This window comes from Pseudonaja textilis, chromosome 11 (genome assembly GCF_049901715.1).
Source record: "Pseudonaja textilis isolate UNSWEBS1 chromosome 11, rPseTex1.2, whole genome shotgun sequence".
Taxonomy (NCBI): domain Eukaryota; kingdom Metazoa; phylum Chordata; class Lepidosauria; order Squamata; family Elapidae; genus Pseudonaja; species Pseudonaja textilis.
Genome location: NC_142000.1, coordinates 8,995,592 through 9,021,524, shown reverse-complemented (window position 1 = coordinate 9,021,524; position 25,933 = coordinate 8,995,592). Strand labels below are relative to the sequence as shown.

Genomic DNA, 25,933 nt, shown 5'->3' with positions numbered 1-25,933 from the left:
ACAAATTTAAATTTATACAATATTACATTAATATTACTTTTAACATGCTACCACTAATGAATTTATTAAAAATGTTTTTTTTTAAAAATGCTATGCTTAGAAAAAGATAGCTATTAAAAGGGATGATTAATTTTTAATAAAATCCTTTGTATTCTGTGTGTGTGTGTGTGTGTGTGTATGTTTTCTTAAATTTTCGTGGGTACTTACATGTATGGTATTCAGCTTTGTTCGTGGGAAAATACCCAAACAAAGCTGAATACTATCTATGTATGTATGTATGTATGTGTGTGTGTGTGTGTATGTATGTATGTATGTATGTGTATATATACACACACACACACACACCACACACACACAACATATACGAATATATATATATACATACACACACACACACACACACACACACACACACATATACGAATATATATATATGGATCTTTGGTTGTTCGGGTTTTCTCGCGTAAGATTCGAAGTATCTAGGCAGCGTTTCGATGAAGTCTCATTCATCATCTTCAGGCTTCTGTCTCGGCTCTGTGCTTCTCAGAGTAATGTGAGATTGCAGCTGCTTCCTCCTTTTAACTGCCAGTGGGGGTGGGACTTGATTGGGTGGGGGCTTGGCTATGTTCTGATTGGGTGGGGGTGTGTTCTCATTGGTAGGGGGTTTGGCTGTGTTCTGATTGGTTGGGGGTTGCCGTGTTCTGATTGGTTGGGCGTGTTCTGTTCAGGTGGGGGCTTGGTTGTGCTCAGGTTAGTCTTAGTTGCTGGGGATTTGAGCTGGTGAGTTGTGATCTTGCTGTTTGGCTTCTAGTTCGTGGTTGTGCTGCATCTTCATAGTGGGTGTCGGTTTGCTTCATGTATGGCCGACACCACTGTGCGCAGCTGCAGCTCACGGCTGCACCAAGTCAAACTGCCTGGCTCAAATCCCAGCAACTGACAGAGCTAACCTGAGCACAACACCCACCAGCCAATCACAGCGCCAAACAATGAAACACCTCAATGAACACAGCCAAGCCCCCCAATCAAGTCCCACCCCCACTGGCAGTTAAAGGAGGAAGCAGCTGCAATCTCACATTACTCTGAAGCACAGAGCGAGACAAAAGCCTGAAGATGATGAATGGGACTCATCGAAAGCCGTTCCTGCTCGAATCTTACGGGAAACCAGACCAAGATCCATATATATGCTATATATATATATATATATATATATATATATATATATATATATATATATATATATATATATACATACACACACACACACACACACACACACACACACAAATTAATATATATTAAAGAATATGGAATTCTTTAATATATAGTGAAGAATATTATATATATTCATACACATATACATCACTATCAATCAATCAATCGAATTCCATTGTCACCTACCAGAATTAGAGATAACAACAGAAACATAAGATAGCAAGGCCTTACTTGGGATTGTTGCAATGTCTCTCTTGGTATGTGACTCCTCCCCCACAGGTCCGAGAACAATCTGACCACCTAGTCCATGCTGACCACTGGCCATTCACAGGTTTGGGACCATGGTCTCCAAATGGTACACACTGGCCCCTTCGACACCACTGAAAGAAAGAGGAATAGAATCAATGAATCAAAGCATGGGTTAGAAGCAAGCGCAGCTTTCAGGGAAAGGGAAGGTCAGGGCTGGAATGGGTGGAAAAGACAAGAGATTTGTGATAAAAAAATATGGAAATTAAGGATGAGGAGAGAAGTAGTAAAGTGCAGTTTCATTATCTCTACTCATTCCCCATATTGTGGACGAGGAGGAGGAGGAGGAGGATCTGCTTATCCGCTCTGATTTTAAACATGAATACTTAAGTATGAGCACTTTCACATTACCGATATACATAAATCATAAGATCACAAAGAAGTTTACTACTTCTATAAGCAAATGGAGGCGCCTGTCTGTAAGCATAACTATGAACATACTAGCTACAATACTGATGCTGGGACCTCTTGCTTCTGTCTCCCACATCCACCAAGAAAGGTTTGGAACCTGGATTTTGATCCCAAGATCCAAATGCATTCTTTAAAAGTATCCCAGATCCATCATGGGCATAGTGTGCTGTTAGATTCCATGTTCAAAACAAGTAACTACCGACTACCCCCAAAACATGCATTTCAGCCCAGAAGTGGTGTGCATTCTATTGCAGTTTCTGTAATTTACCATGTTTATTCCACACAGTGTCCCTTCTGCAGCAGGCATAAACTTCGTCTCACATCGATGGCCAACCTTATGGCACCAGAGTGATTTGCATATATCCTGAATATATATATATATATTTTGGGGGGGGGGAGAGAGAGAAGGGGAGAGAGGGAAGGGGAGAGAGAGAGGGAAGGAGAGAGAGAGAGAGAGCACTCTTATCACTTTTAGTTTTCATATTCAAGGTAAACCAGCATTTTCATTCCAAGAGTTTCGTTCTTCTAGAAACTGTATAATCCATGCCATTTATATTGTAAAGCGTTTAACTGTTTCTACGGTTTTATTCTTCTGTTTTAATAGATTGTAAGGTTATAACTTTTCCAAATGGTTCAGCAGGTGGCAGCATCTCGCTGACCTTGGCTGATTTTGGAAGGATCGAAGAGTTTTGATCCTAAATAGGATCAAAACTCATTAGCCCTCAGGTGAGAAAGTTCCTGAGAAACTGTTTGTTGGCTAGACCAGACAAACATCTGTCATTTTGTTAAGAAAGCTGCCCAAATGCCCTAACCAGGAGTCGAGCTGGACTGAATAGATCTTCATATTGACCTCCCTCCAACCGGTATCTACATATCCTCAAAACTGAGCTCTGTGCCCATGATCGATAGATGCCATGAATGAATTGGGAAACTGAGGCATTCTTATTCCTCGATCCTCATCTTCCTCCACAACACAAAGACATACAGTCATTGTATACTCTCTACAATTTGCTTCCTGTAAGCCCAATCCTTTTCCTGCAGTTACAGTGGACTTCATCGACTTCCAACAGAAGCAATACCTTCAAAGCAAGCCACGTCTTTGCCCAACCATTTTAAGATTTAGACCATGAAGACCCTGGAGCTGCTTGGAACTCCTCCATTCATTCATAAACCTCTTGCTAAGATCTCATTGTTCTTCCGCGGTGCAAGTTCTAACATTGTCAGGAAATTGCAATTTTAAAAAAAGGCAACCCACATTTAAAAGTACCTTCACGAAACTCAAGTTGCAGAGTTTTGCTTTTCCTCCAAACTGCCACTTGCATTGTGTATCGGCATCGTAGATCTGTCCTGGGAGTTTATCAGGATACTTGTATTGTCCAGCTTGTTTGGGCTCATCTATCAGACAAGCTGCCTGAGCAGTGCTGTGAAAAAGAGCAGCAACCACCTAAAAGCTGTGCTCTTCCACAAAAACTGGTTGCAGATTTCAGATTTGAAAAATGCAATTCTCTAGGCTTGGACTTACTTGAGAAACTTGTTAAGGTACTGCCGGCTACACACCGACCATGAAAACACTCCATTGTTGCCTATGAGAGTGGGTGACATGATGTTACCTTCAGCTTTTCGACAAGGGTTTCCTTCTCCATCGTGAATCATGCCAAAACTGGGCACGCCAGGGAAAAAAAAAAAGAAATCAATTTATTACAGCACCACGGCCAGATACAATATAATACTGCTGCTATAATATAATACAATATAGTACTGCTGCCTACTTGTAATAAATATATATAAACTTTCTTAAGTTTTCGCGGGTATTTATATGTATGGTATTCAGCTTTGTTCAGGTATTTTCCCACGTCATTATAGTTGTGCTTTTAAAGTTGTAGCAACGTTTCGGCAGAATCTCATCTGCCATCATCAGGCTTCTGTATTGTGTTCATCTGTGAGTCAGACACAGCCGTTTCTGTTTTAAATTTGGTGCTTGCCTAATGCTAGCATGACTCACAGACGAACACAATACAGAAGCCTGATGATGGCAGATGAGATCCTGCTGAAACGTTGCTACAACTTTAAAAGCACAACTACAATGATGTGGGAAAATACCTGAACAAAGCTGAATGCCATACATGTAAGTACCCACGAAAACTTAAGAAAACATATACATATATAAAAGAAGTTTTGAATTTAATGGTGCAGTGTATGGTAGGGATGGTAGCACAAAACTGGGCAACTAGCACTCAACAAGATAAGACAATTTATAACTGGAATAAATCTTTTTACTATAATGATATTAATTGGTCATCATTACTGAGAATTCTGGTAACTGAACTCTGACACATCTGGAGGGCATCATCTTATAAAAGCTTATCTGGGTGATCTAAGATCGCAATATTTTAAGACCAGAATTCTGCCTTGTGAACTAATTTACTGACTTTAAAACACCAGAATGATCTATTAGTTAGGCCTTTGAAAAGGTTGTGGAAAACTGAAGTTCAAACCAGCTATTCTTGATATTTCAAAAATAGTGGTGGGGGTAATGCAGGCCACAGTGAAATTCCTTAAAAGAAGAGTGGTGTGTGAAACTAAATAAATGCTTAGTTGAAGACTAAGCATTTATTTATTTTTAAATGCCTCGTGTTATTTTGCAAAGCTGGTGGTGATTATTGACACAAAACAGCCATCTCAGTGATGGAATCTGGACTTTAGCATTGCTTTTCAAAGAAGATTTGCTTCCCCCATTAATCTTTTGCCATCTAAAGCCATTAATAGGGCAAGACCTTATAGTTACAAATGGTATCTGAGACAGAGATCAATTGGCTTATGTTCAGGTACAGCATTAGATTCCTACTGTTGTTAGTGCAATACTCACATATGTAAACTGCTATTCTATATCTTCTCCTTTCCCCCAAACAGCCTTGTCAAAGTTTTAGAGACGGAAAAGTTGAAAAGAGGGGAGTAAATCAATGGACAGTTTTTTTAAAAAAAATCATGTGCCTTCTCCTTTTACTACATCTATAGATCATTGCTTCGCAGACTTAGTTCAGTGACTTAAAAGGGATCTGTGGGGCCCTTGGTGCTCCCAGAGGTTGGTGGTTTTCTTGCAGACATTGCATTACCAAACTAGGTAACATCATCAGAAAACAGCTCAGAAAATCCCAACAACCCACCGTTCAAGCTAATGAGCTAATTATTTTCTCTAGCATTGGTTAAATGGGAACTGCTTGGAGCGGAATGCCTGTTTCTTTTACTATTCCTTGGTCCCATGAAAAAGAAACAGAAAGAGATGGAATGAATCTCTTTCAGGACCATCCACAGTGATGCTGACTCACCAGAAATGAAAATAAAAGAGAGGAAATGTTGAATAAAACTGTCTCCGAGTCTCCCTGCCAACAGCTTCTATGACTGAAAAAAAATGACAGCCTCATCCATCTCAGATCATGCATTATTTGCATATGGAGTAGTGTTACCAAAAAAAGTCTTTCTCCACTTTGTCAACTTTAAGATATGTAGATCTCTTCATTTTCCCATTGTTGCAAACACAATACTTGCTGCTGTTAACGCATGTAAAATTAGATGTGTATTTCCTTTATTACACTGTTCTGGTAAGATACCTAACAAAAGTATTTCTGGTTTAAAGTCTACATGTTGCTTTATCATTTTTTTCTAACCAAGTATGTATTTTGGTCCAGTATTTTTTTTGGCCTTTGGGCATATCCACCACATATGATAATACGAACCTGGTATCATACCGATTACATTTCTAATATTTAGCTGACATATTTTCAAACATTTTTGCTAGCCTCGCTGGTTGTGCCACCTATAATATGTGTTCTTCAACTCCCCAAATTACCATGCTGGTTGAAGAATCCTGAGAGTCCAGGCATGTTAAAATGGTTGAGGTTGAGATAACACTGAGAAGGGATGGTGGCCTCACTCCTGCAAAGAGAGCCCACCGTTTCTGCCTTTTGCTAAGAGAATGAATCATTTTAATTATGGAATCTCCATCAATGTTATCTATCTCCACAAGCTGGATAGAGAATTTGGGGGTGTTACCTCTTCTAGTTTTTCCATTTTTAAACTTCTGTCTTCCATAATTGACATCAACTTCATTGGTGATATCCTTCATTTCCAAATAAGGATGTTCTATTAAAACTTACAAGGTTTTTTTTTTAAAAAAACCCTACCTATAATTGTTTCAAACATTCTCTCCCCTCCATAATTACTGTCTGACTGCTGATAGGAGCATTAGGCAGCACTTCTAAAGGATTGTCTGCCTCTAGGCAACTGAAGACCACTGCTGCCAATTTCCCATATTATTCATTTGGAAAGGCGTATGCTTGGACAAACTGTGGTGAGGGAATTTCCTAGCAGTTATTGGCAATGAACCTTCGTTTCTCCAAGATGCTTTTTTCTTTTTGGAAGGCATTTCATAAATCCTTCCTGTCCGGATATCAACAATTATATGAAAGAGAAAGTTAGGAAAAAAAGAGGAAAAGGAGAAGAAAAATCCCAGAAAGAGTGTTGTTTAGTGTAGACTCATCAAACCAAAAGATTATAATGCAAAATCATGAAAAAAATTATCGCATAATGTTTTTTTTTATTCTCACTGAACTCATTCTATTATATATACAGAGGACATCTGTCTCCTGAAACTCTCATTAACCATCCAGTCAGAATTGATGAAGCTTCTTGGATAAGAAGCTAAACATCTTCTTCCTCAATGATAAAATATAATCTAGTTGCCTTTTGAAAAAGCATCTTTGAGACAACCATGACTTAGGTGACTGAAAATCTCCATAGACATCTTCCAACAAGGTGGATATCCAAATAACTTCATAAAAAGCATCTGACTGTTCAAATCCATTATAGCAAACTAACCACAAGCTGTGAAAATGTTAACACTGCCATACAACAAAACTATCTCAAACAGCCAACAGTCTATTATAATCACATCCCCAAAGCATACAAAGCAACTCCAAAATATGTATCTTAAGCAAACCAAAGTAGCCCGAGAAGAAAAAACAGGAGTCATCTAAAACATATAGCATAAAGACTATAACAAGCACTAAAAGGCAGAAGACTAACAGAGCACATTCATGAACACCAGATAAGTCAGAAGACAACTTCTTAATTTCACAACACATGGACAGATATAAGTATAGTTTCAAGTTGAGAGGATCCTAATAAATTAAAAAAAATACTAGGGAAAGGGGAAAATACTAGGGAAAAAATACTAGGGAATACTAGGGGAAAAGTACAGGGAAATACTAGGGAAGCTTGGTACAGACAAATCAACCATCTACAGGCACATAGAAATAAACAACATTTATATAATTTATGTAACAGAAAACAAAAAGGGCCAGAACACTTCCTCTCCAGCAATTCACACCCAAATAAGCAGGGGTTAACACCAGTCAAACAATGAAGCAGTAAGCAAATGAACTTTCTTATTCAATCTGCCTTTTGGCCACTCACACAGGGTCAGATTAGGTAATCATACCTCTTCAGCCCTTATTCTTAACACTGGTACACCACAGGGTTGCGTGTTGAGTCCCTTACTCTATACTCTTTATGTGCATGACTGCATTCCCACTCACGCTAGTAACACTATTACTAAATTTGCAGATGATACAACCAAGGAGCTTATAGTGGACTATAGAAGGAACAGATCAGACATCCAGCCCTTGCTTATCAATGGAGACAGAGTGGAACAAGTGGTCAGTATTAAGTTTCTGGGTGTTACCATAAAAGAGGACTTGACTTGGGGTGCCCACATTGCAGCCCTGGTCAAAAGGGCCCAGCAGAGATTATACTTCTCAGAAAACAACAACTGAATGAAAAACTGCTGGTGATCTTCTACCGCTGCACCATAAAGAGTATCTTAACTTACTGCACCTCTGTATGATTTGCCAATTGTACAGGGACAGATAGGAAAGCACTCCAGAGGGTTAATGTCATTGCTCGGAAGATCATGGGTTTCCTTCTCCCCTCTTTGGAAGAGCTTTATAGCTCCTGCTGCCTTAAGAAAGTTAAAAACATTCTCAAAGATCCATCTCAACTAAACAACAGCCTAATCAAGGAACTACGAAGGAGAAAACAACATTTCCACCAGTTCTGTAAGGACAAGTTACTATATATAAATAAGCCATGTTATGTCCAAAGGCATTCAATTGCTACCCTTTCTGGTAAGCAAGTGTCTAAAAATAGGACCTTAATCAAACTATAAAAAAGGAATATGAGTTAAAGAAAAACTACATATAAAAATGTTCTGGCCTCATTGTTAAGTAGGTCATTCCTTTAACAGAATACAAATTGGATACATAGAGAAATACATGGCTGAATCTCTGGATAATCCCTGTTTTTTCTGACCTTGCCTCTGGATTAACATCTCTCTTTACTTTCCCTCACCCTGTGATTGTGTCTTATGGTTTTGGCCTGTCAGTTCATTTTGCCACTTATCTATGTGGTGATCTGATCCACAGACCCATGAAGGGACCTAACCAATCCCTGTTATCATAATATTACTCTGAGAAAAGAAGGGTAGAATTATATCACAACAGGATTAACCAATCTGTGGTGATTAAGCAGACTTTTGAAACAGGAAAAAAATTGATTCTGAGAAGAAGGTTGTGGGCATGCCTCAGTTGTAACTGAGTGTGTCCCTCCCATAGTTCTGCCTCTCTCCCTCCCCTCCCCACTCCCCCACAAAACAGTGCACATCTCAATTCAAAAGGTCCAAGGACTGAATTCCGACACTCATTTTTTATGGTTCGCCTCCCACCCACCCACCGAAACAACGCCTGGCAAAAATTAGCACTGGGTTAGGATTAGTCTTTTAATTCCTCATTTCCTTTCAGATGAAGAGGAATCAGTCAAAGGGCCACTCATGCAGACATGAGGTCAGAGCCAGTTTTTCACTGTGTGTTTACAGAGTCGGGACTGAATAGCTTGGAACAGCTCATGCAGAATTGGGGATTCACCCAGCATGTGAAGACTGCAGCTTTTGGCTGTTGATTAAAAAAAAGGGATGAGCTGAATGGAGCTGTCAACCAACAAAGGAGAGCTTCTGTGTGGGAGACATTTCTATAGAGTGTCCTCACAAAAGGACATTTGGGTTTAATCTTGATACCATGCTCAAAGCCATGGTTAGATGCTACAGAACCCATGGGAATGCAGGGGTATGAAGAACCATCTCTTGTTTGAATATGTCCCTTGCTGGTCCTTATTATAAATGCTAAGTGCAAAACAGTAGGTGTTAAAATCTCAAATGTGTAATAAAATGCATTCAAAATAGCTGTGTGACCGCAAGGACTACAACACAATTCTTCCAATGTAGGAAGATAAATGTACTTAATGAAACAAGGAAATACCTATTGAACCCAGCATCTTCAGATAAAGACTCATAATCTGTGTTAAATAAGTTTCCATCAGCTCCAGCCATTAAAGACAATGGATATTTAAAAACAAATAACCTAGGTCTATTCAGAAAAACCTTTTAGAAAAGCAAGCAAAAGTTCCAATATTCCAAATAACGTAATGAATCTTTCAATAAACATGTATGCTGTAAACCAAATGTCTCATTCATATCTGATAATCAAGTCTATAATTCAGTTTTATTCTTATCAAATGCTTGGCAAACCAAGAGAATACATATCAAATGCATTCTTTATGTTGCTAGAGAATCAAATTCATAATGCAAATACCAAGACATTTGTGAGAAAGGAGTCCCAACTGACTTTTCTTTAAAATATTGGCATGCCCATATTTTTCCAAATGTTGATGCCTCCCCCAAAGTCATATCAATATTTGGAGGCAAAATGACTTTTTGGGGTAGCCCCCATCTAAATATTATGCTAGAGTTTCATACATCAATTTTGACTTTGAACTGTCCTCTGACATTTCTCTATAACCTTTGGTGATTAAAGATATTGTCTTCTCCTTCTGTTATAATGCCACTATAATCCTATGACCAGATCTCCAAACCCAAAATTTACATCAAACTGAGCATTAATAGCTCAGGGCACCACGTTACGATACCAAGATTACAATGAATTAAAAGCATTTATTTTTGATGCATTTGGTAGGGATAAAATGCATGAGAAATTGCTTACTTGTGTCCAGATTCATGGGCAATAGTAAATGCCAAACCAAGGCCAGTATCTTCATTGATGGTGCAACTCCGGTATTTGCTGCACATTCCACTGATTGGAGCAAAGCCTGCCAGGAAATTATAAGAAATAGAAAGCATAGAGGAAGGAAAAGAATGAAATTATGAAAAGAATTGCATTCTGCTGCTACCTAACTTTGTGGAAATTGAGGCCACGTTTTAGAGGCTGAACATTCACAGCATATTTTGTTTCCTTGTGTAAAATGGAATAGACAGACACATGGAAATAATGGGGTCAATCCAAGATAAATGCATCTTGTCTGCAACAGCTGGCCTTCAAAACTAACACGAGCTCATTTTCTCTGCTGACTCAACATCAGTCTAGGTCAGCTGGGAAAATGGTTTTAAAAAGAGATGCCAATTCTTTTCTGAAAGTCAGCCAGGAGAAATTAAGAATGGTTGGCTAGCGATATTTCCAAAATCTAAAACAACATAACTGGGAAGCTTCCTAAAGCACAGTGGCCATTAAACAGGGATGTTTCTCTCGCCCAGATAATTCTTCTTTGGGGGTGTCATTCATTCCTGCTGTTAATATTGACGGAATAAGTGAACAATAGAGATCAGTATGATTTTTCACAAGCTGTATTTTCCTATTGGTCTGCCTTGGAGTTTCGATTAGACATGCATAGAGAGGTTTAATGTTTTCCCATGCTCCTATATCTGTATGTGCACATGCATACATTCCCATCTCATGTAGTCCTGAGCCTAATATTGCTTCTCCTCTCTATATTCAGAATATTTAAAAATATTAAACCAACAGATGAACTTTAATATTAAAATTAATAATAAAATAAACAATAAAATTAAATTTAAATTTAATAAAAATATTAACTGATATCATATATAGCTTTGAACATGATCTTGGGACATGATTTATAGGAGATAGATTAAAGGACTGTCCATAACAGATGGACAGAAAGTTATCCAGAACAACAATTCTTAGTACCAACTAAGCCAATCACATTTCTCCTTCTTCAAACTATCTGCATGTTTGGTATTGATTGGCTACTTGCAACAGCAACCTCTGTTAATCTACAGTTATATTTCAGTGTTCAGTAAAACAAGATTTGACTGATGAATTCTGAAGCCATTTTGGGGTCCTTGGTTCTTTCTGAGTTTGATGGGTTTTTTTTTTGCAGACATTTCAATACCAAACTAGTTAATATCATCAATGTAGTAGTTGGGTAAAGAAACGTCTGCAGGAAAACCACCAAGCTCAGGGAGCACGAAGTTGAACCATGAGCTACACATATTCCCTTCTGTCAATAGATCATTTGCCGTCCACATTCGCATGTTTCTCTGTCTTACCTAAAGTGTCACAAGGTTCATTCTTCCAGGAGCAAATATCAAATCCAGTAAGCAAGATAGCATGGTCGTGCCTTTTCCCATTCTTTCCAACCAGAGCTGACTGCCATTGGCAAAAACTGTTCAGTGACTGGTCTGCATGATGGTTGATCACTAGTCCCCCCTACAGAAAAAATACAGATGATCACTCAGCTCAATCCCCAGGAACAAAAGAGAGGAGAATTCCTAGGGAGGCAATAAAAAGTAGATAGAGAATAACATGAAATATGCATTTGCTTTTCATTGTTAAAAACAATGCCGTTTAGGACTCAGTGTTTTGAAGGCCACATAGAAACATGGCGGGAAAGGATCTCGGGGATCTTCTGGCCCAACTCCTTGCTACAAGGCGAGACCTTATAAAATGCCAGGCACACTGTCCAATCTCTTCATTCCATTGATTAATTGTTCTCAATGTCAGGAAACTTCATGTTACTTCAAGGTTGGATCTCTCTTTAACAAGCTTCTACCCCATTATTTCATGTCCTGCCCACTGGAGAATACAGTAAGTCAGTCACGTTTTTTTTTCCTTTTCATTTGTTTATATTTAACTTATACCTTGTCTTAGTTCCTTATCTAACAAAAACCATTTCAAAATACACTTGAAAGGCTGCCAAATTAATTATCAACTGTTATCTCTGTCACCTATTATGATAGTCAAATTCAATTATATGTATATAATACCAAGGCATGCCGCCAGAACATACATGCACCTCTCTGGTATAACATTAAACAGAAAAAGAACTTGCTACTTTAGCATTCTGATGAAAAATCTTTTATGTGTAGTATCTTGAGTGTGAGTTTAAGAACCTTATAAAAATATAGCAGAAACCAGTAGTAATCCTTAGGCAATAGAGCATGGCAACCATTTTTTTTTAAAGTCATGTAACCTTTAAAGGCAAATTGTTGAGTAAAGCTAAGTGAAACATGATCTTCAGCCACTGCAGAGAATGTGTGTGTGTGTGGGGGGGTGTATGTGTGTGTTTTGTGTGTGTGTGTGAGAGAGAGAGAGAGAGAGAGAGAGAGAGGGAGAGGGAGAGAGAGAGGGAGACAGAGAGAGAGAGACTGTGTGTGTGTGTATTAAACTGAGTTCCAGTTTCAGTGCTTTTACCTTTCTGGAGCCCTTTATTGATTTGATTTTGAGGAAGACCATCAGTTTATCATCCTTAGCACAACACAACACCACTCACATTTTTCATATTCCATTTGAGGAATAAAAACAAGGGAAATTGAAGGTAAAGAAAAGGAGGAACAACACAACACATGGGCACATACTCTTGAGAATCAATGGACTTCCACCTAAAAGCCTAAAGAGGACAAAGGACATTTGCAAACATCACAGAAGAAATACACATAGCTATTCCCTTCCACTTCTAAATAGGGGAAGAGTTTCCTCTTAAAGCAAGGTAGTGCTAGAAAGAGAACTAAGAAGGGCCCAATTTAGTGTACACCTGATAAAGGATAAACTAAAATATATACAAAACCAATTTCCAAGATTCTATTACCTTATCCTTGCAATTTTTCCCCTGTAATAATTCTGGCTAAACAAAACCCTGTGAGAAACTACTTTTCTCGGTTACTGTCATGGATTTGACACTCATTGTGTTATTGCATATGGTTCATAAACTCAAGAGAATCACCATGAAAATAAATTCTTCAGAGCAATTTCTTATGCAAAAGGCTTGTGCGTGAGCCTCAATGCCGCAACCCCTAGCTCTGTGTAAAACACATTCTGACCAAAAATGATGGCAAATTACTCACAGGTTCTTGCTCCAAAAGAAGAAGGCTCACAACAATGATATTGATGTCGCTTCCAATTGTACCGTCCTTGAAAAGACTTGAGACCTGTGAAAAGATTAACATGGCAAAGGAGATAAGGAAGAAGAAACAACTGGTTGGCAAGTAAAACTGATAGGAAGATGAAATTCACTCCTGACAAAACTATGAAATTAAAACAGAAATGGACAACTAAAAGCTTGAGGGACACAAGGAACAAAATTTCTCTTTGTTTGAGCCTCATCAAAATTGTGCAGGAAAAATTGTGTGGAAACCAGCATATTTTGAAGACACTTTGGTAAACATGGGGTAGGGTGGGGGCATAAGTGATAAAAGCTGAAAATATCTCAACAATAGTAATCTATTCAATTATAATCAAGATTGACATATTAGCATTCCTAATTTTTGATGGAAACTCTAACAGACCATGCAAACATTGACAATGGAGAACAAGTATAATGGAGGAAAAAGGGCCTGGAATCACACACACAAAAACTCCCCTTTCCTCTCTAGTTTTGCAAATCAGAGTGGTTGATTAAAATAACTGTCTTAGCTAGGTTCCTACTGCACATTTGGTTTTGATATAACATGTTATGGAAGCCCCAATTACTGCATTTGGCTAACCAGCTTTTAAGTTTTGGTTATCATATAAATTATCGAACCAATTGTGGTTGACAATTAAACAAATCATGGCTTAATAGAGCAATTGTCAAGCCCGAAATTGACATAAGTGTAGCCATTTTAGTTAGTCTTAGTAGATATATTCTTTTTCTTACTTTCTCTGTGGCAGTCATGGGGGAAAGGTTTCGGGCTTGACACATTCCTAAGGGGGGAGGAGTGGAGATAAAGAGAGTTGCAACACCACAGAAAATACCCTTCAAAAAGACTTTGACTATGTATCAGAATGGTCAAACAAATGGCAACTTCCAATCTCAACAAATAAATGCTCTGACTTACATATTGGCAAAAAAAATCAGAAAATAAAATACAAGCTGAATAGTCAAGACCTTGTTGATGATCCAAACTCTATCAAGGACCTTGGAGTACTCATCTCTAATGACCTAAGTGCTAGAGCCCACTGTAACTACATAGCCAAAAAGACATCAAGAGTTGTTAACCTAATCCTATGTAGCTTTTTCTCTGGTAATATTACACAACTAACTAGAGCATACAAAACATTTGCTAGACCAATACTTGAATACAGCTAATCAGTCTGGAACCCGCATTATGTATCTGATATTAACACAGTTGAGAAAGTCCAGAAATATTTCACAAGAAGAGTTCTCCACTCCTCTACTCGTTGCAGAATACCTTATGCCACCAGACTTGAAATTCTAGACCTAGAAAACCTAGAACTACGTGCCTTCGGTCTGATCTAAGTATAGTATATAAAATCATACATTGCAATGACTTACCTGTCAATGAATACTTCAGCTTCAACCATAACAATACAAGAGCACACAATAGATACAAAGTCAAGGTTAACAGCACCAAACTTGATTGCAGGAAATACAACTTCAGCAACAGAGTGGTCAATGTTTGGAATACTCTTCCTGACTCTGTGGTTTCTTCCCCAAACCCCAAAATCTTTAATCTTAGACTGTTTACTATTGACCTTACTACCCCTTTCCTAAGAGGTCTGTAGGGGACGTGCATAAGTGTACCAACATGCCTACCGTCCCTGTCCTATTGTTTCTTTTTATTTTTCTTATATGTACCCATTTCATGTATCCATAACTATGTTTGTACTTATACCTATTATCTTGTAAGAGATCGACAAATCAAATAAATAAATAAATAAATATTTCTTCCCATGGGATATGAGCTGTCCTTGCTGGGCGCTTTGCGGTGGAGATTTGTGACATCAAGCAATGTTGAATTACTTCTATTGGAGAATGTGACTTTGGGGGGTTGTTTCTAACTTGTAATATTGTGGGGTAATTCTGGGTTGCGTCAAATCTGGAAATACCATGGACTTTGCCCATTTGATGCTTTCCTAAATAAAAGAAATATTTTTTGAAGATGGACTTTGTACTTTTCTTTTTAAACGGATTTCATCACTTGGAAACCTGACAGCAATAGGGCTCAATGCCATATCTGAACCTTAGAAAGCCACTGCAAAAGGAGGAATCAACTACGGAAAATGTCCAGAAAACAGTCTTAAATAGGTAAATTCATAAGATCAGACAATGATCTTTCAGAAGTCAGCAAGCGTGTTATAGCCTGAGACCAAATCTTTAAATTCCTTCTGCCAGGAAATAATATACCTTGGTATCTCCTCTGTCCTGAACTTCAGGCTCTATGCACCCTTCTTATTAATGAAGGGTTCAAGTAGTTGGGTCTACTGCCAAAGAAGCAAATATGCACTCCCACTCCTGCTAACACAAGCGAGGAAAAAGGTCAGGAGGGAAAAGAGGGAGCAAGTTCATAACCTCATTTCCTTCCTCACTTTGAAGCAAAGCATAAACACTCAAGCAAGGCCACAGCATTGATGGCTTTGTGCTATTTAATCCAACGTGACAACGTGGCTTATTTGTATCAGTGCTGGGCATGGACCCAGTCAAATCCTGTGGCAGAAAAAAAAATGGCTTATGAAAGCTCCATGCAGTACCTTTTGTCTATCTTTGTCGCTTGCAAGACCATCCGGCAAATACTAAACCGAGCCTCTTTCGAAGAGCCTTCTCTGCTTGAGTAGTAGTACATTCAGAAGAGATAGATGAATAAATATTCTAATAATAATATTCATAAGCACTTGGGTCCTAGGTGTCTTCCAGATGGACCACTGTAACACACTATCGGCTGGCAGCTCTTGAGGAGTATTCAGAAGCTTCAGCTGACACAAAATGTAATAGCAGGAGCAGTTACGTAGGCTTCAAGAATGACATGCATTACACCTCTGCTTTGCCAGCTGCATTGTTTCCCAGGTTGCCTCTGGATCCAATTCAAGGTGTTAGTTATGACTTTTAAAGATCTATATGGCACGGGAGGTTTTTTGAGGGACCACCTCTCCCCAGTGACATCTACCCATCCCATTAGGTCCAGTAGAAGAGGTGTCAGCCTGTGAGTTTCACTGGGAGAATTCTAGGAAGAACACCTTCCTGCTGTAAACTCTGTCTTGATTAACATCATTGTTCCAGAGGTGAAGCTGGCCCAACCCTGTTAGCCTTCCAGAAATGAGCTTTGGGCTATCATGATAGGGTGGAGCATTCGGGGTGGTTATATGATCATTATCTGATGCCTTCTCTGTATGCTTGCTACCACTTTAACTTTTTATTCTGTTTTATGTATTTTGTTTTGTCTACCACCCATAAGTAGACTAGGTAGATAGGTAGGTAGATGATAGATACTAGGTAGGTAGGTAGGTAGGTAGGTAGATCTAGCAGATAGATAGATAGATACCATGTTTCTCACAAAATAAGGCCGGGCCCTGAAAAAACGGCTAGGCCCTCCCACACCTAGAGCGGCCCATATGCACATACCTTGCCGCAAGGCCGCTTCTATCGGCCGATGAAAGCTCCCTTGAAAGCAGAGTCCCCAGCCGCTTTGGGGCGAGGCGTGGCTGCCCGTGTCCCCTTCCATTAGCTCTTTCAGGCTATGGAAGCTCCCCAAATGCAGTCACCAGCCACTTCAATCGGCCGGTAGAAGTGGCCTCATGGCGAGGGGAGTGTGTGTATGCCCTCGCCCCGAGGCCGCTTCTACCAGCTGATCAAAGTGGCTGGTGACTGCACTTGGGGAGCTTCCATCGCCCGAAAGAGAGTGCCTAAAGGTGAGGGGACACAGGTAGCCACACCATGCCCTGATTTAGCTGGGGACTCTGCCTTCGGGGAGCTTCTATCGGCTATCGGGGTATTCTAGCCTAGGCTACCTGCAGGGCACTCCTAAAGACAAGTTTTCTCCCCATCCCCCCACCCTTCTCCCCCATTTCTCTTCACCTCATGTAGTTCTAATGAACGATGTGAGAAATGGCGGGGAATTAATTTCACCTCATGCCTAGAAATCATGCTGGGCCTTCCTATTGGTGGAGGCCGTATTGTTGGAGAAACACGGTAGGTAGGTAGGTAAGTAGGTAGGTAGGTAGGTAGGTAGGTAGGTAGATAGATAGATAATTGATGGATAGATAGGTAATCAATATTAATAGATGACAGATAGATGATAGATAACCAACATTATCAAACTATAATCATTCTCAGCATCCCCTTGTTGAGTGCTCTGATGTTATTTGTGCATAGTTTCTTGAGTCCCATAATCTCTGATATATTTCATCTTCATTTGCAATTTGTATATGCATGAATATACATCTCCTTGTGAGCTTCCATTAGGGAATGCCTGATCACCATAATGCTACACTAGATAAATCTTAGGCCAAGCCAGATTGGCTCTATCCTGTTCAAATGGGCAGAGATGTGTTGATACTCTTAATCAATAATGCAAGTTGCAAATCATTTTCTAGCTGCACATCTCAAACTGCAAGTACATTGGGAAGTGCAAGGAAGCTGAGGTTCCTCTCAGCAGGATGCTTTGTGCCATAGAATGACATCATTCTCCCAATTGAGGCACAGGGGCAACCCAATTTGCTTCATTGAAGTGCTTGGCTTCAAAGTAATGGTACTTTCATTAGCTGGAACAGATTTTAGTCATGTAATATTCAGCAACAGAAATCTCTTCCAGTTCCTGAAAGTGTTGGATGGTTAGATATATTGAGTGTATCTTGAAAAAGCTTGCTTTCATATTATTCCCTTTTTATATTTTGCCATCAGTTGTATGAAGGACCAATTCCAGAAAATTTATGGAGAAAGAAATTGCCCTTGTCAGTCTGGGAATAGTGAATCATTGACCCACATAGAGATACTCATAGTAAGCTGCTAACACCCCTCATTAGGCCATTCTGTCAAAGACCAGATTAATTTTACATGAAGCTTCTCTTGGCAGACAAAGAGTCTAAAACAACACTAGCTAAGGCTGAATTTGCATTTGTATCTTACAGAACTCTGTAATTAGCGTGGGACCGATTACTGTTTCCATTAAGTGGGGTACCAAGTTTTCATGTTGTTCTTATATCACTTTACTATATTTCATTGGACTTTAAATTGATACGCATGGTAGTCTGTGACTGGTTATAAAATAAGAAAGTAATACTGGATGAAGCATTTTTGCCTGAGCACCCTAAGACAGACACTCCACTTTGTTTCTAGAAGCAGAAGGGTTCATACAGATGTGAACCGGTGTTTCCTATGAAACTTCCCCAAAGCAAAAAAATTCTCTTGAAACGCTGAACAATCTTAGTGTGCTTTTTAAACTAACATAGCCCTAATTCAAATACGTTGCATTTAGAAATGTACACTGCATTTCCCTGGGATCCAGATGCTAAGCTGAACTTCTCCACTGCTACCCCTCTTAACCTTGAACCCACTCCAAGAGCCACGGTTTATTTGTCCAACATCTTGCCTTACCATGTTCATCACCGTTAAGATATAGGTGGTAATGTTCTCCTTGCTGTGCTTCTCCAGCATTTTCCTATCTGCCACCACCAGGGTTTCAACATTCAAACTTCCACCCTTCTGATTTTTAATGGGAGATCTTTTCAACCTCACTTGGCTGCCATATTCGTCAGATAAGATGAATGTATTTTCAGTGGGTGGCTTAGGACTATCTGAAATGAAACAGAGCAGAGATTTGGAAAAGACTCAGAACTGATTTTGTTGTCGTTGTTGTTGTTATTCTATCCTAAGGTGTCAAGGAGCTAAAACCCTGAATAAATCTAGGAGATTACACAAAAAGGCTAAATGCCAATCAAAAGTTGCCAACCAGAGTCCTTTTCAAGATATGTTTGCTCAGTTTTTGGAAGTGAATGTGTTATCCCGCAACACAAAGAAAGGTGAACAATCTTGAAATCAATATCTCTCCCTATTTTTTTAAATTTGTCTACAGGAAACACACATTCATCAACCTCCAATAATTTCCTTCCTTTTTGTTTACAGCAGTGCTTTTCAATCTCTGGAACTTTAAGATGTGTGGACTTCAGTTTCCAAAATTCCCTAGTCAGGATGCTGGGAATTGAAGTCCACACAACTTTTAAGTTCCTGACATTGACAAACATTTTTCTACTGTATATAAAAAAAAACCAGTTCAAATGTTGGTATTGCTGTGCATGCATCCAGTCCTTTTCTTCTTAGTTGGGTGGCAGGCCAACCTGAGCACCAACAATTCCAAAACAGAGATACTGTACTGAGCGATAGTAGAGAATTGTGATAAGAAATAACACTGCAAGAAAGTAAAGTTTTAGGAGGTTTAGAAGAATAATGCTAGAAACATGTTTGCTATAAAATAAAGCCCATCAGGGCCAAATGAATAGAAATGCAAAGCATTCATCAAAATGGACCTCATGTTCGAGAGCCAGGTTTTGCAATGCTCCATCCAACATCATATTTAAAAATTAGCATCAAAACCATCCACGCTGCAGGATGAATCTCCTGTAAACTGTGTATTTTTCTAAAGAAAACTGATCAAGTTCCTGAGTTGGACCAATAAGACTTTGTTTCCATAGGATAACTGGGTCTTTACTGTTACCCCGTAAGTGCTTTTGGGAAACAGATTTTTGATTTTTTTTTGTTCCTCTACATATAAAGATGCAGACATCAGTTGAATTTGCAATTAACAGTTGTGTGCTTAAATCTAACTACAAAAATAGAATAAATGAAACATATGCACATACACACTTTTCCCAAGATTTCTAGAAAGACACAGAAGAAAGCAGAGGGCTGAAAGATGGAGAAACAGCATAGAGATGACTTTATAGTCTCACAGCTTTTAGGCCATAGACAGTAAAAGCACTACATCTTATTTTCAAGGCATAGGCTTAAAGCTCTCTTCAGTTGGAAATATAAGATCAGGAAAAGGTACCAATTTATGTTATTATTTTATTAATAATTTATTAAGAAATTTTCCAGGCTACCCTCTCTTGAGATCAGACTTGCCTTTGCTATTAAGAAGCAAAAGAGAAAAAAGAAATAATTAAAAAGAAGAAATATTAATATCAAAGCATACACTGTATTGCTAAACGTATCCCTTAATACCTGCCTGTTTTATAGGAAGGAAGGGAGGGAGGAAGGAAGGAAGGCAGGCAGGCAGGCAGGCAGGCAGGAAGGAAGGAAGGAAGGAAGGGAGATTGGAAAAGGGAAGGAAGGTGGGAGTTGTAATCCAACATGTGCAAAGAACATTAGGTTGGGAAGTCTGATATAATATCTATTATGAAAGTATGGAACCATTAGCATCCTAAAAAAAAAAAGACTATATTATCTGGTTCTTCATGTGCTCTTTAGATGCTCACACGTATCTATTGACACCAGCACTCGATCCTTCTTCTTAAAGATATTCTGAACATTCTGTTCTTATGGTGGCCATACTGCATATAGCAGAAATGACTGGCTCCCAAAACAGACCATTTCAAATGGCCCACGTTGGTTTAGTTTAGACCATTTCTGAAGCTGTTGGAAAGGTCTGCTCCAAGATAGAAAATTCTGTGACAGACTCTTCAGACACTTCTGCATCTGAATCAAGCCTACAAACCTTGAGTACAACAATAAGAAGCTAATATGCTTAGGGTCATTATGTCAAAGAGAGAGAGGAAAAGAGAGAGAGAAAGAAAGAGAAAGTGTCCTTACATACATTTCTTGCGCCGTCCACAAAAATGCTGCTTTTGAAACCTTCCATGGCGGTAATCGTTAGCTGGAATGTGGTACTTGTGGGCAGTGAGATTGCTGTGACGGTCAGGGGGAAAGTGGTAAAGATTTGGATCTACTTTGTGCTGGTGCACTTTCTCTTCGGCTGTCCGTTTATACAATACATGAGGGTGGTGTCCAGCAGGTGGCATATAGTGAAGTTGCTGTGCTAGGTGTTGAGGTAATGGTGATATAAGGAAGTCATTCTCCTGTGTCCTTATCAAACCTGACTAAAGACAGAAATATAAAGGAAACTAATGGTTATAAACAGATTCACTAAAAAAAGTTTTCTCAAATGCAGTCACAAATGATCAGCTTAGATCCTTCTTTGAGGCATCTATTCAGATGGATGATCCAACAATCCTCTAATATCTCTAAACCCCTACTGGTGTCAGTATATGGTCTATAGTGCTAGGTTTTTCCAATAGCTACCCAAACTTACACTAGGTAAGTTTTAAAACCATCAAAACAAGTGGGTATCATAAAGACTTTTCTTGGATGAAGATCTGGAAAGGCTCCAACATTTTTCAGAAGGAAACACCAAAGGAATGCCAAAAGAAGCAAATAAGTTTAAAGAGAAGCTTATTTCCTTCTCCAATTCCTCCTCCTCCTTTTCACATCCCAATCTAGAAAAGTGTCATCCATCAAAAGTACTTTTAGAAAGTTCTTGCTTTCTAGAAGGGTCTTGTGCATAAAATAAAAAATAAAAAATTGCACAAGGAATTCTGTCTTTATTCTCCTAATCTACCACTGCTTCACTCAAGCTAATTCACCCTGGATCTACCTTTGTTCTAGAGACGTATACTTAATACTTAATTATGATGAAGCTTCAAACAAAGCATCCTTTCAACCAATGAAAGCTAGGATTCCAATAATGGAATCCTAGCTTTTAGGCCTGAAGATGGCATCCATATTGTTTTACTTCAATCTTCATAATGCTTTCTCTGATATTTCCTGCAATCTTGGCTGAAAAAAATTACATCCATGTGACTCCATACAGATTCAGGAAATATGTGCTGGAGGGACTTCTTGGAGAAATACTATAAAATACTGTAAAAAACATACTAAGAAGTCTTCCAAGTTAGGGTGGCCATAAGGAATTTCAAAGCACTCCTGGAAGGCAGTCTAAAATCTAGAATCTACAGCCACCTTAATGCAGCTTTTGGATGACACTGAAGGTACCAAGTTACAAGATGACTCCCAAGTTGATTACCATCATTACAGATTGTAAGTTTATTTCAAGCCATATTACCAAAAAGCCTTTCAACCAGCAGCACAGAAAGTTAGTAGGAGCCTTCCATCACACTTTTGGCCAGAAGCAATCAGCTGAACAAACCAGCAGCACATGGTTGAAGCACATCTATGTTACTATGTCCTTCGTGGATGGTAGTTTAACCTCTGTTTCAGAACCACAAGAGATATAGATTCTTCCATCTGGGGCCATCAAGTATCTCCCAAATCAATAGGTCTGATTAAGACCCTGTTCCTATTACAAAGCCTCATCTGCCAAACCACAACTAAAGGCCAGTTTGAGAGACACTGCGTCCACCAACATAAATGTTTAATTATACATATGAAATGCTTCAGTTACATTCTGCATCTGCATTTCAACTAAACTGCCTGGGATAGAAAATCAATAGAACCATATTTGAACCTCTGCCCAAACCAAGGCAGGCTAAAATAATTTAATGCATGCTAGTACATCTAAATGCACAGCCACTACCAGTAGTAGACTGTACACTTTAAAAAATGTTGCATGCAAACAGTGGTACATATTCCTCCTTTCATTTAAAGGAGGCCTGAAATCTTTGCTTTTGTTTTTTTTTTTATTTAAGTAGGAAAACCCACTTTTGTGCATTTAATTAGAAGGCAAAGTCAGTTGCATAAAACCATAAATGAAGGCAGCTGTCAACCAAACTAGCCTTTTCAAATTCCTCATCCATTCACTCCATACAGCATGGCAAGGAAGTCTTATCAGCCATCTTCAACCAACAGAGTCTCTTTTCTTGGGGTAAAACTGAGGACTCTTGGTTTATCCTACTGGCTGTGGAATTCTCAGAGTTGAAGTTGAAGTTGCCAAGGTTGAGAAACACTGGCCTAGCTTCTAAAGGTCTACTTTTAGACCATACATCAAATACATAAAGGACGATCAGAATAGAGGCAAGAACTTAAGAAGGTGCTTGCATTTGAGCCTGGGAATAACAAAGCTAATAGGTTTTAGCCTCTCTGCAAATAAATCCAAAATAATGAACTGGCTCACATACTCAGTCCCAGTTTTTTGTAAATTAGCATGCCAAAGTCTGCCCCACAAATTTTCAATCAGGGGTGGGATTCTACCGGTTCTGTCCACCTTTATAGAACCGGTTGTTCTGAAGAGCAGCAGACACAGAACCAGTTCTATGTCTGCTGCTGTTTTGGCACACCTGCCCGGCTGGGCTCTTACCTGTCCTTTATTTCCTGCTTTTTCAACCTCAGCTGCTTTGTGCAGCATAGCTGCAGTTGAAAAAGCAGGAAAAAAGGGCTTTTCCAACTGCCGTGCACCTGCATGCAACGCTCCTCAGCTGTCCGGGCAGCTCAGCAGGTCATAAATTGCATTCGTGTGATGCAGAGCAACAGAACCGGTAGTTATACCGGTCGAATCCCATCCCTGTTTTCAATTCTAATATTTTGATTTCTGCTCTACAGTTGCTGCTGTTTTTCTCATAGCTAAACAAATATTCTGCTGGACCTGTTTATTTTATGAGAAGGATACTGATCTTGTGCAGGTCCATGTATTAATCTCATGCTACAGCCATCGTGACTAATGTGGTACCATGCAATTACCCCACCCTCAATACAGAAGTTTACTGATCTTCTAATTTATTCTCAGAATGCTGGATAATTGTTTTCTTCTTTCCCTTGGCATTTGTTTATCAGTCAATTTCAGAAATTTGCTGATGATTGTTATATGAGATGTGTAATTTTACTACTGTGCTGTTGTTGAAACTAATTTTTCTGTTAGACATCTTCCCATCATTCTGAAGCATCGTTGGTTGTTCCACTTTCCCATTCTAAAGAACTCCAATGACAGTTCTGTGAGATTTCATCAGAGCTATAAACCTTTATTGACTGTTTTTATAAATATTTGCACATCTTAGTTGGGTTTTCCAAGATGATTCTTGGCAGGAACAAAAGAAACAAAGGAACATTTTCTTTGTGCTGGCAAATCTGGACATCTTGAAGAGATAGTTTGCTCTCCTAGTTTGTTTTAAATAACCTAACTGGAAAATTGTAGAAAGTAGAATTAGCTCTTCCACTTTCCTATAATGCTATCAATGCAAGAAACATTTGAGAGTTATAGATGTCATCAATAGATCTGCCTGCAGGAAAAAAAAAACTGGCCCTCTAAATCCCTCATTCCATGCAAAAGAAGTGAAATTCCTCTCTGCCAATGGAGGAGACCACTGCTCCATCCAACTCTGTTATGGAAAAATATAGAGTTTGGGGGTACCAGAAGAACTATTTAGGATCTATTTCACAAAATAAAAAATGCATTATGCAACTGTAAAAGTTCTCTGGTATGTACCCTCTCTCTGTGTCCCTCTCTCTGTGTCCCCCCACTTTCTCCCTTCCCCCCTCTCTTGTCTGCACATACACAAACACACAGAGCTATGTCCTTACTCGTATTACTATATCCAGCTTCCTCAACTTCAAAGAGCTAACATGATCTTTATCAAGGTCAGCACCAGCACAATTTCTGTTAATCACTTATCAGCTTCTGTGGTTTGAAATTCTGCTGTTTCATTCAAAGCAGATGTGTGAAGAAGATCCAGGTTTTGTGCTAAACATCTCCAATTGGAAGGAAGGAAGGAAAGAAAGAAGGAAGGGAGGGAGGGAGGGAGGATGTCAAACTGTACAGTACTGGCCTCTATAAACTACTGGTCTGATTGAGTAAAAAGTAGCATAGTACCTTTATATAGATATTATACAGATGTATATTCTTGGCCAACAACAACACCCTTCTTGTGGGCTTTCCTGCAGCATCAAGTAGCACTATTTGGAATAGGATAAAGGATTAAATGGGCTCCCAATCTCAATGAAAGGGCAATCTTTACATTTTTAAATAAGTGATGATGTGATAGCTATAGTCAAAATTTGCATCAGCATCCAATGTTTTTGGGTAACTGCCAGACCTCAGTGCTCTGAAAGAACTGACTATTGATGTTAACCTGAGTCCTACTTCATTTATTTTTGCTAGCTTGTATTTCAAAGAGACTCTGCTGTTATCTAGCAACCTTCCAATTAAACATCATCCCTCTGAAGCAGACAGCTGTTGAATTCTGTGGGGGAAAAATTAAAGACAGACGCATTCCCTCAGGCAAACATAACAGGGATCCCTAATGATAAAGCCATGGGCATTGTGTGTGTGTGCCATATGTATGTATCTACGTGTGTACGTATTTATGTATGTACATTTTTGGATGGGTTTGATAGATATCTAAGGGTGATCATGGATACATTTGTCTTCCTGAGGCTTCCTGTTCCCATGCCCACCATAGTTTCAAAAGGGAAAACATTTGGGTGGTTTTGGGGAAGAGCATTAAGATTAGGAACTGGGAGAATTTTATCTTCCAGAACAAGGATGTCCAACCTTAACAACTTGAAAACCATGGGTGGCTGAGGAATTGTGAGAGTCATAGTCCCCAAGTTGAAGCCACAAGTCTTAAAGTTGCCAAGACTGGACATCCTGTACTGTGTCTCCCTTCTCATTCTAATCATCCATATTTGAGACTGGGAACAATCAGAGGATCAGAACTGGAAAGTTCTGCCACTCAATGTCAGGGCCATTGATCTCTGAGAACCAAGGAAACAAAACAGGCAACAAGACCGACAAGCAGCATGCGGACTGAAGGTTATCCATTTCTTGAATGTAATCCAACTTTTAAAAAATGTTCTTTTTTTAGAAGAACTCAAACAAACCTCACAACCACAATTTAATTTGTATCCCATATTAATTTGGTTGTCT

At 39.1% G+C, this 25,933-nt stretch overlaps 1 protein-coding gene across 7 annotated transcripts in view; it reads right to left on the bottom strand.

Moving 5' to 3' along the window:
- Positions 1-25,933, bottom strand: part of ADAMTS18 (ADAM metallopeptidase with thrombospondin type 1 motif 18) — a 94,635-nt gene that overhangs the window by 43,936 nt on the left and 24,766 nt on the right. For 3 of the 7 annotated variants that reach the window (XM_087940569.1, XM_087940568.1, XM_087940567.1), the window contains exons 4-12: positions 20,876-21,158; positions 18,661-18,860; positions 13,196-13,279; positions 11,402-11,561; positions 10,038-10,143; positions 3,452-3,589; positions 3,185-3,350; positions 2,198-2,293; positions 1,444-1,592 (exon numbers count right to left, since the gene is read on the bottom strand). In XM_087940569.1, coding sequence (XP_087796695.1) covers positions 1,444-1,592; positions 2,198-2,293; positions 3,185-3,350; positions 3,452-3,589; positions 10,038-10,143; positions 11,402-11,561; positions 13,196-13,279; positions 18,661-18,860; positions 20,876-21,158 — 1,382 coding nt within the window. Of the gene's footprint in view, positions 1-1,443; positions 1,593-2,197; positions 2,294-3,184; positions 3,351-3,451; positions 3,590-10,037; positions 10,144-11,401; positions 11,562-13,195; positions 13,280-18,660; positions 18,861-20,871; positions 21,159-25,933 lie in introns of those variants that run through there. The other 4 variants (XM_026714165.2, XM_087940571.1, XM_087940572.1 and 1 more) reach the window with 4 other exon arrangements.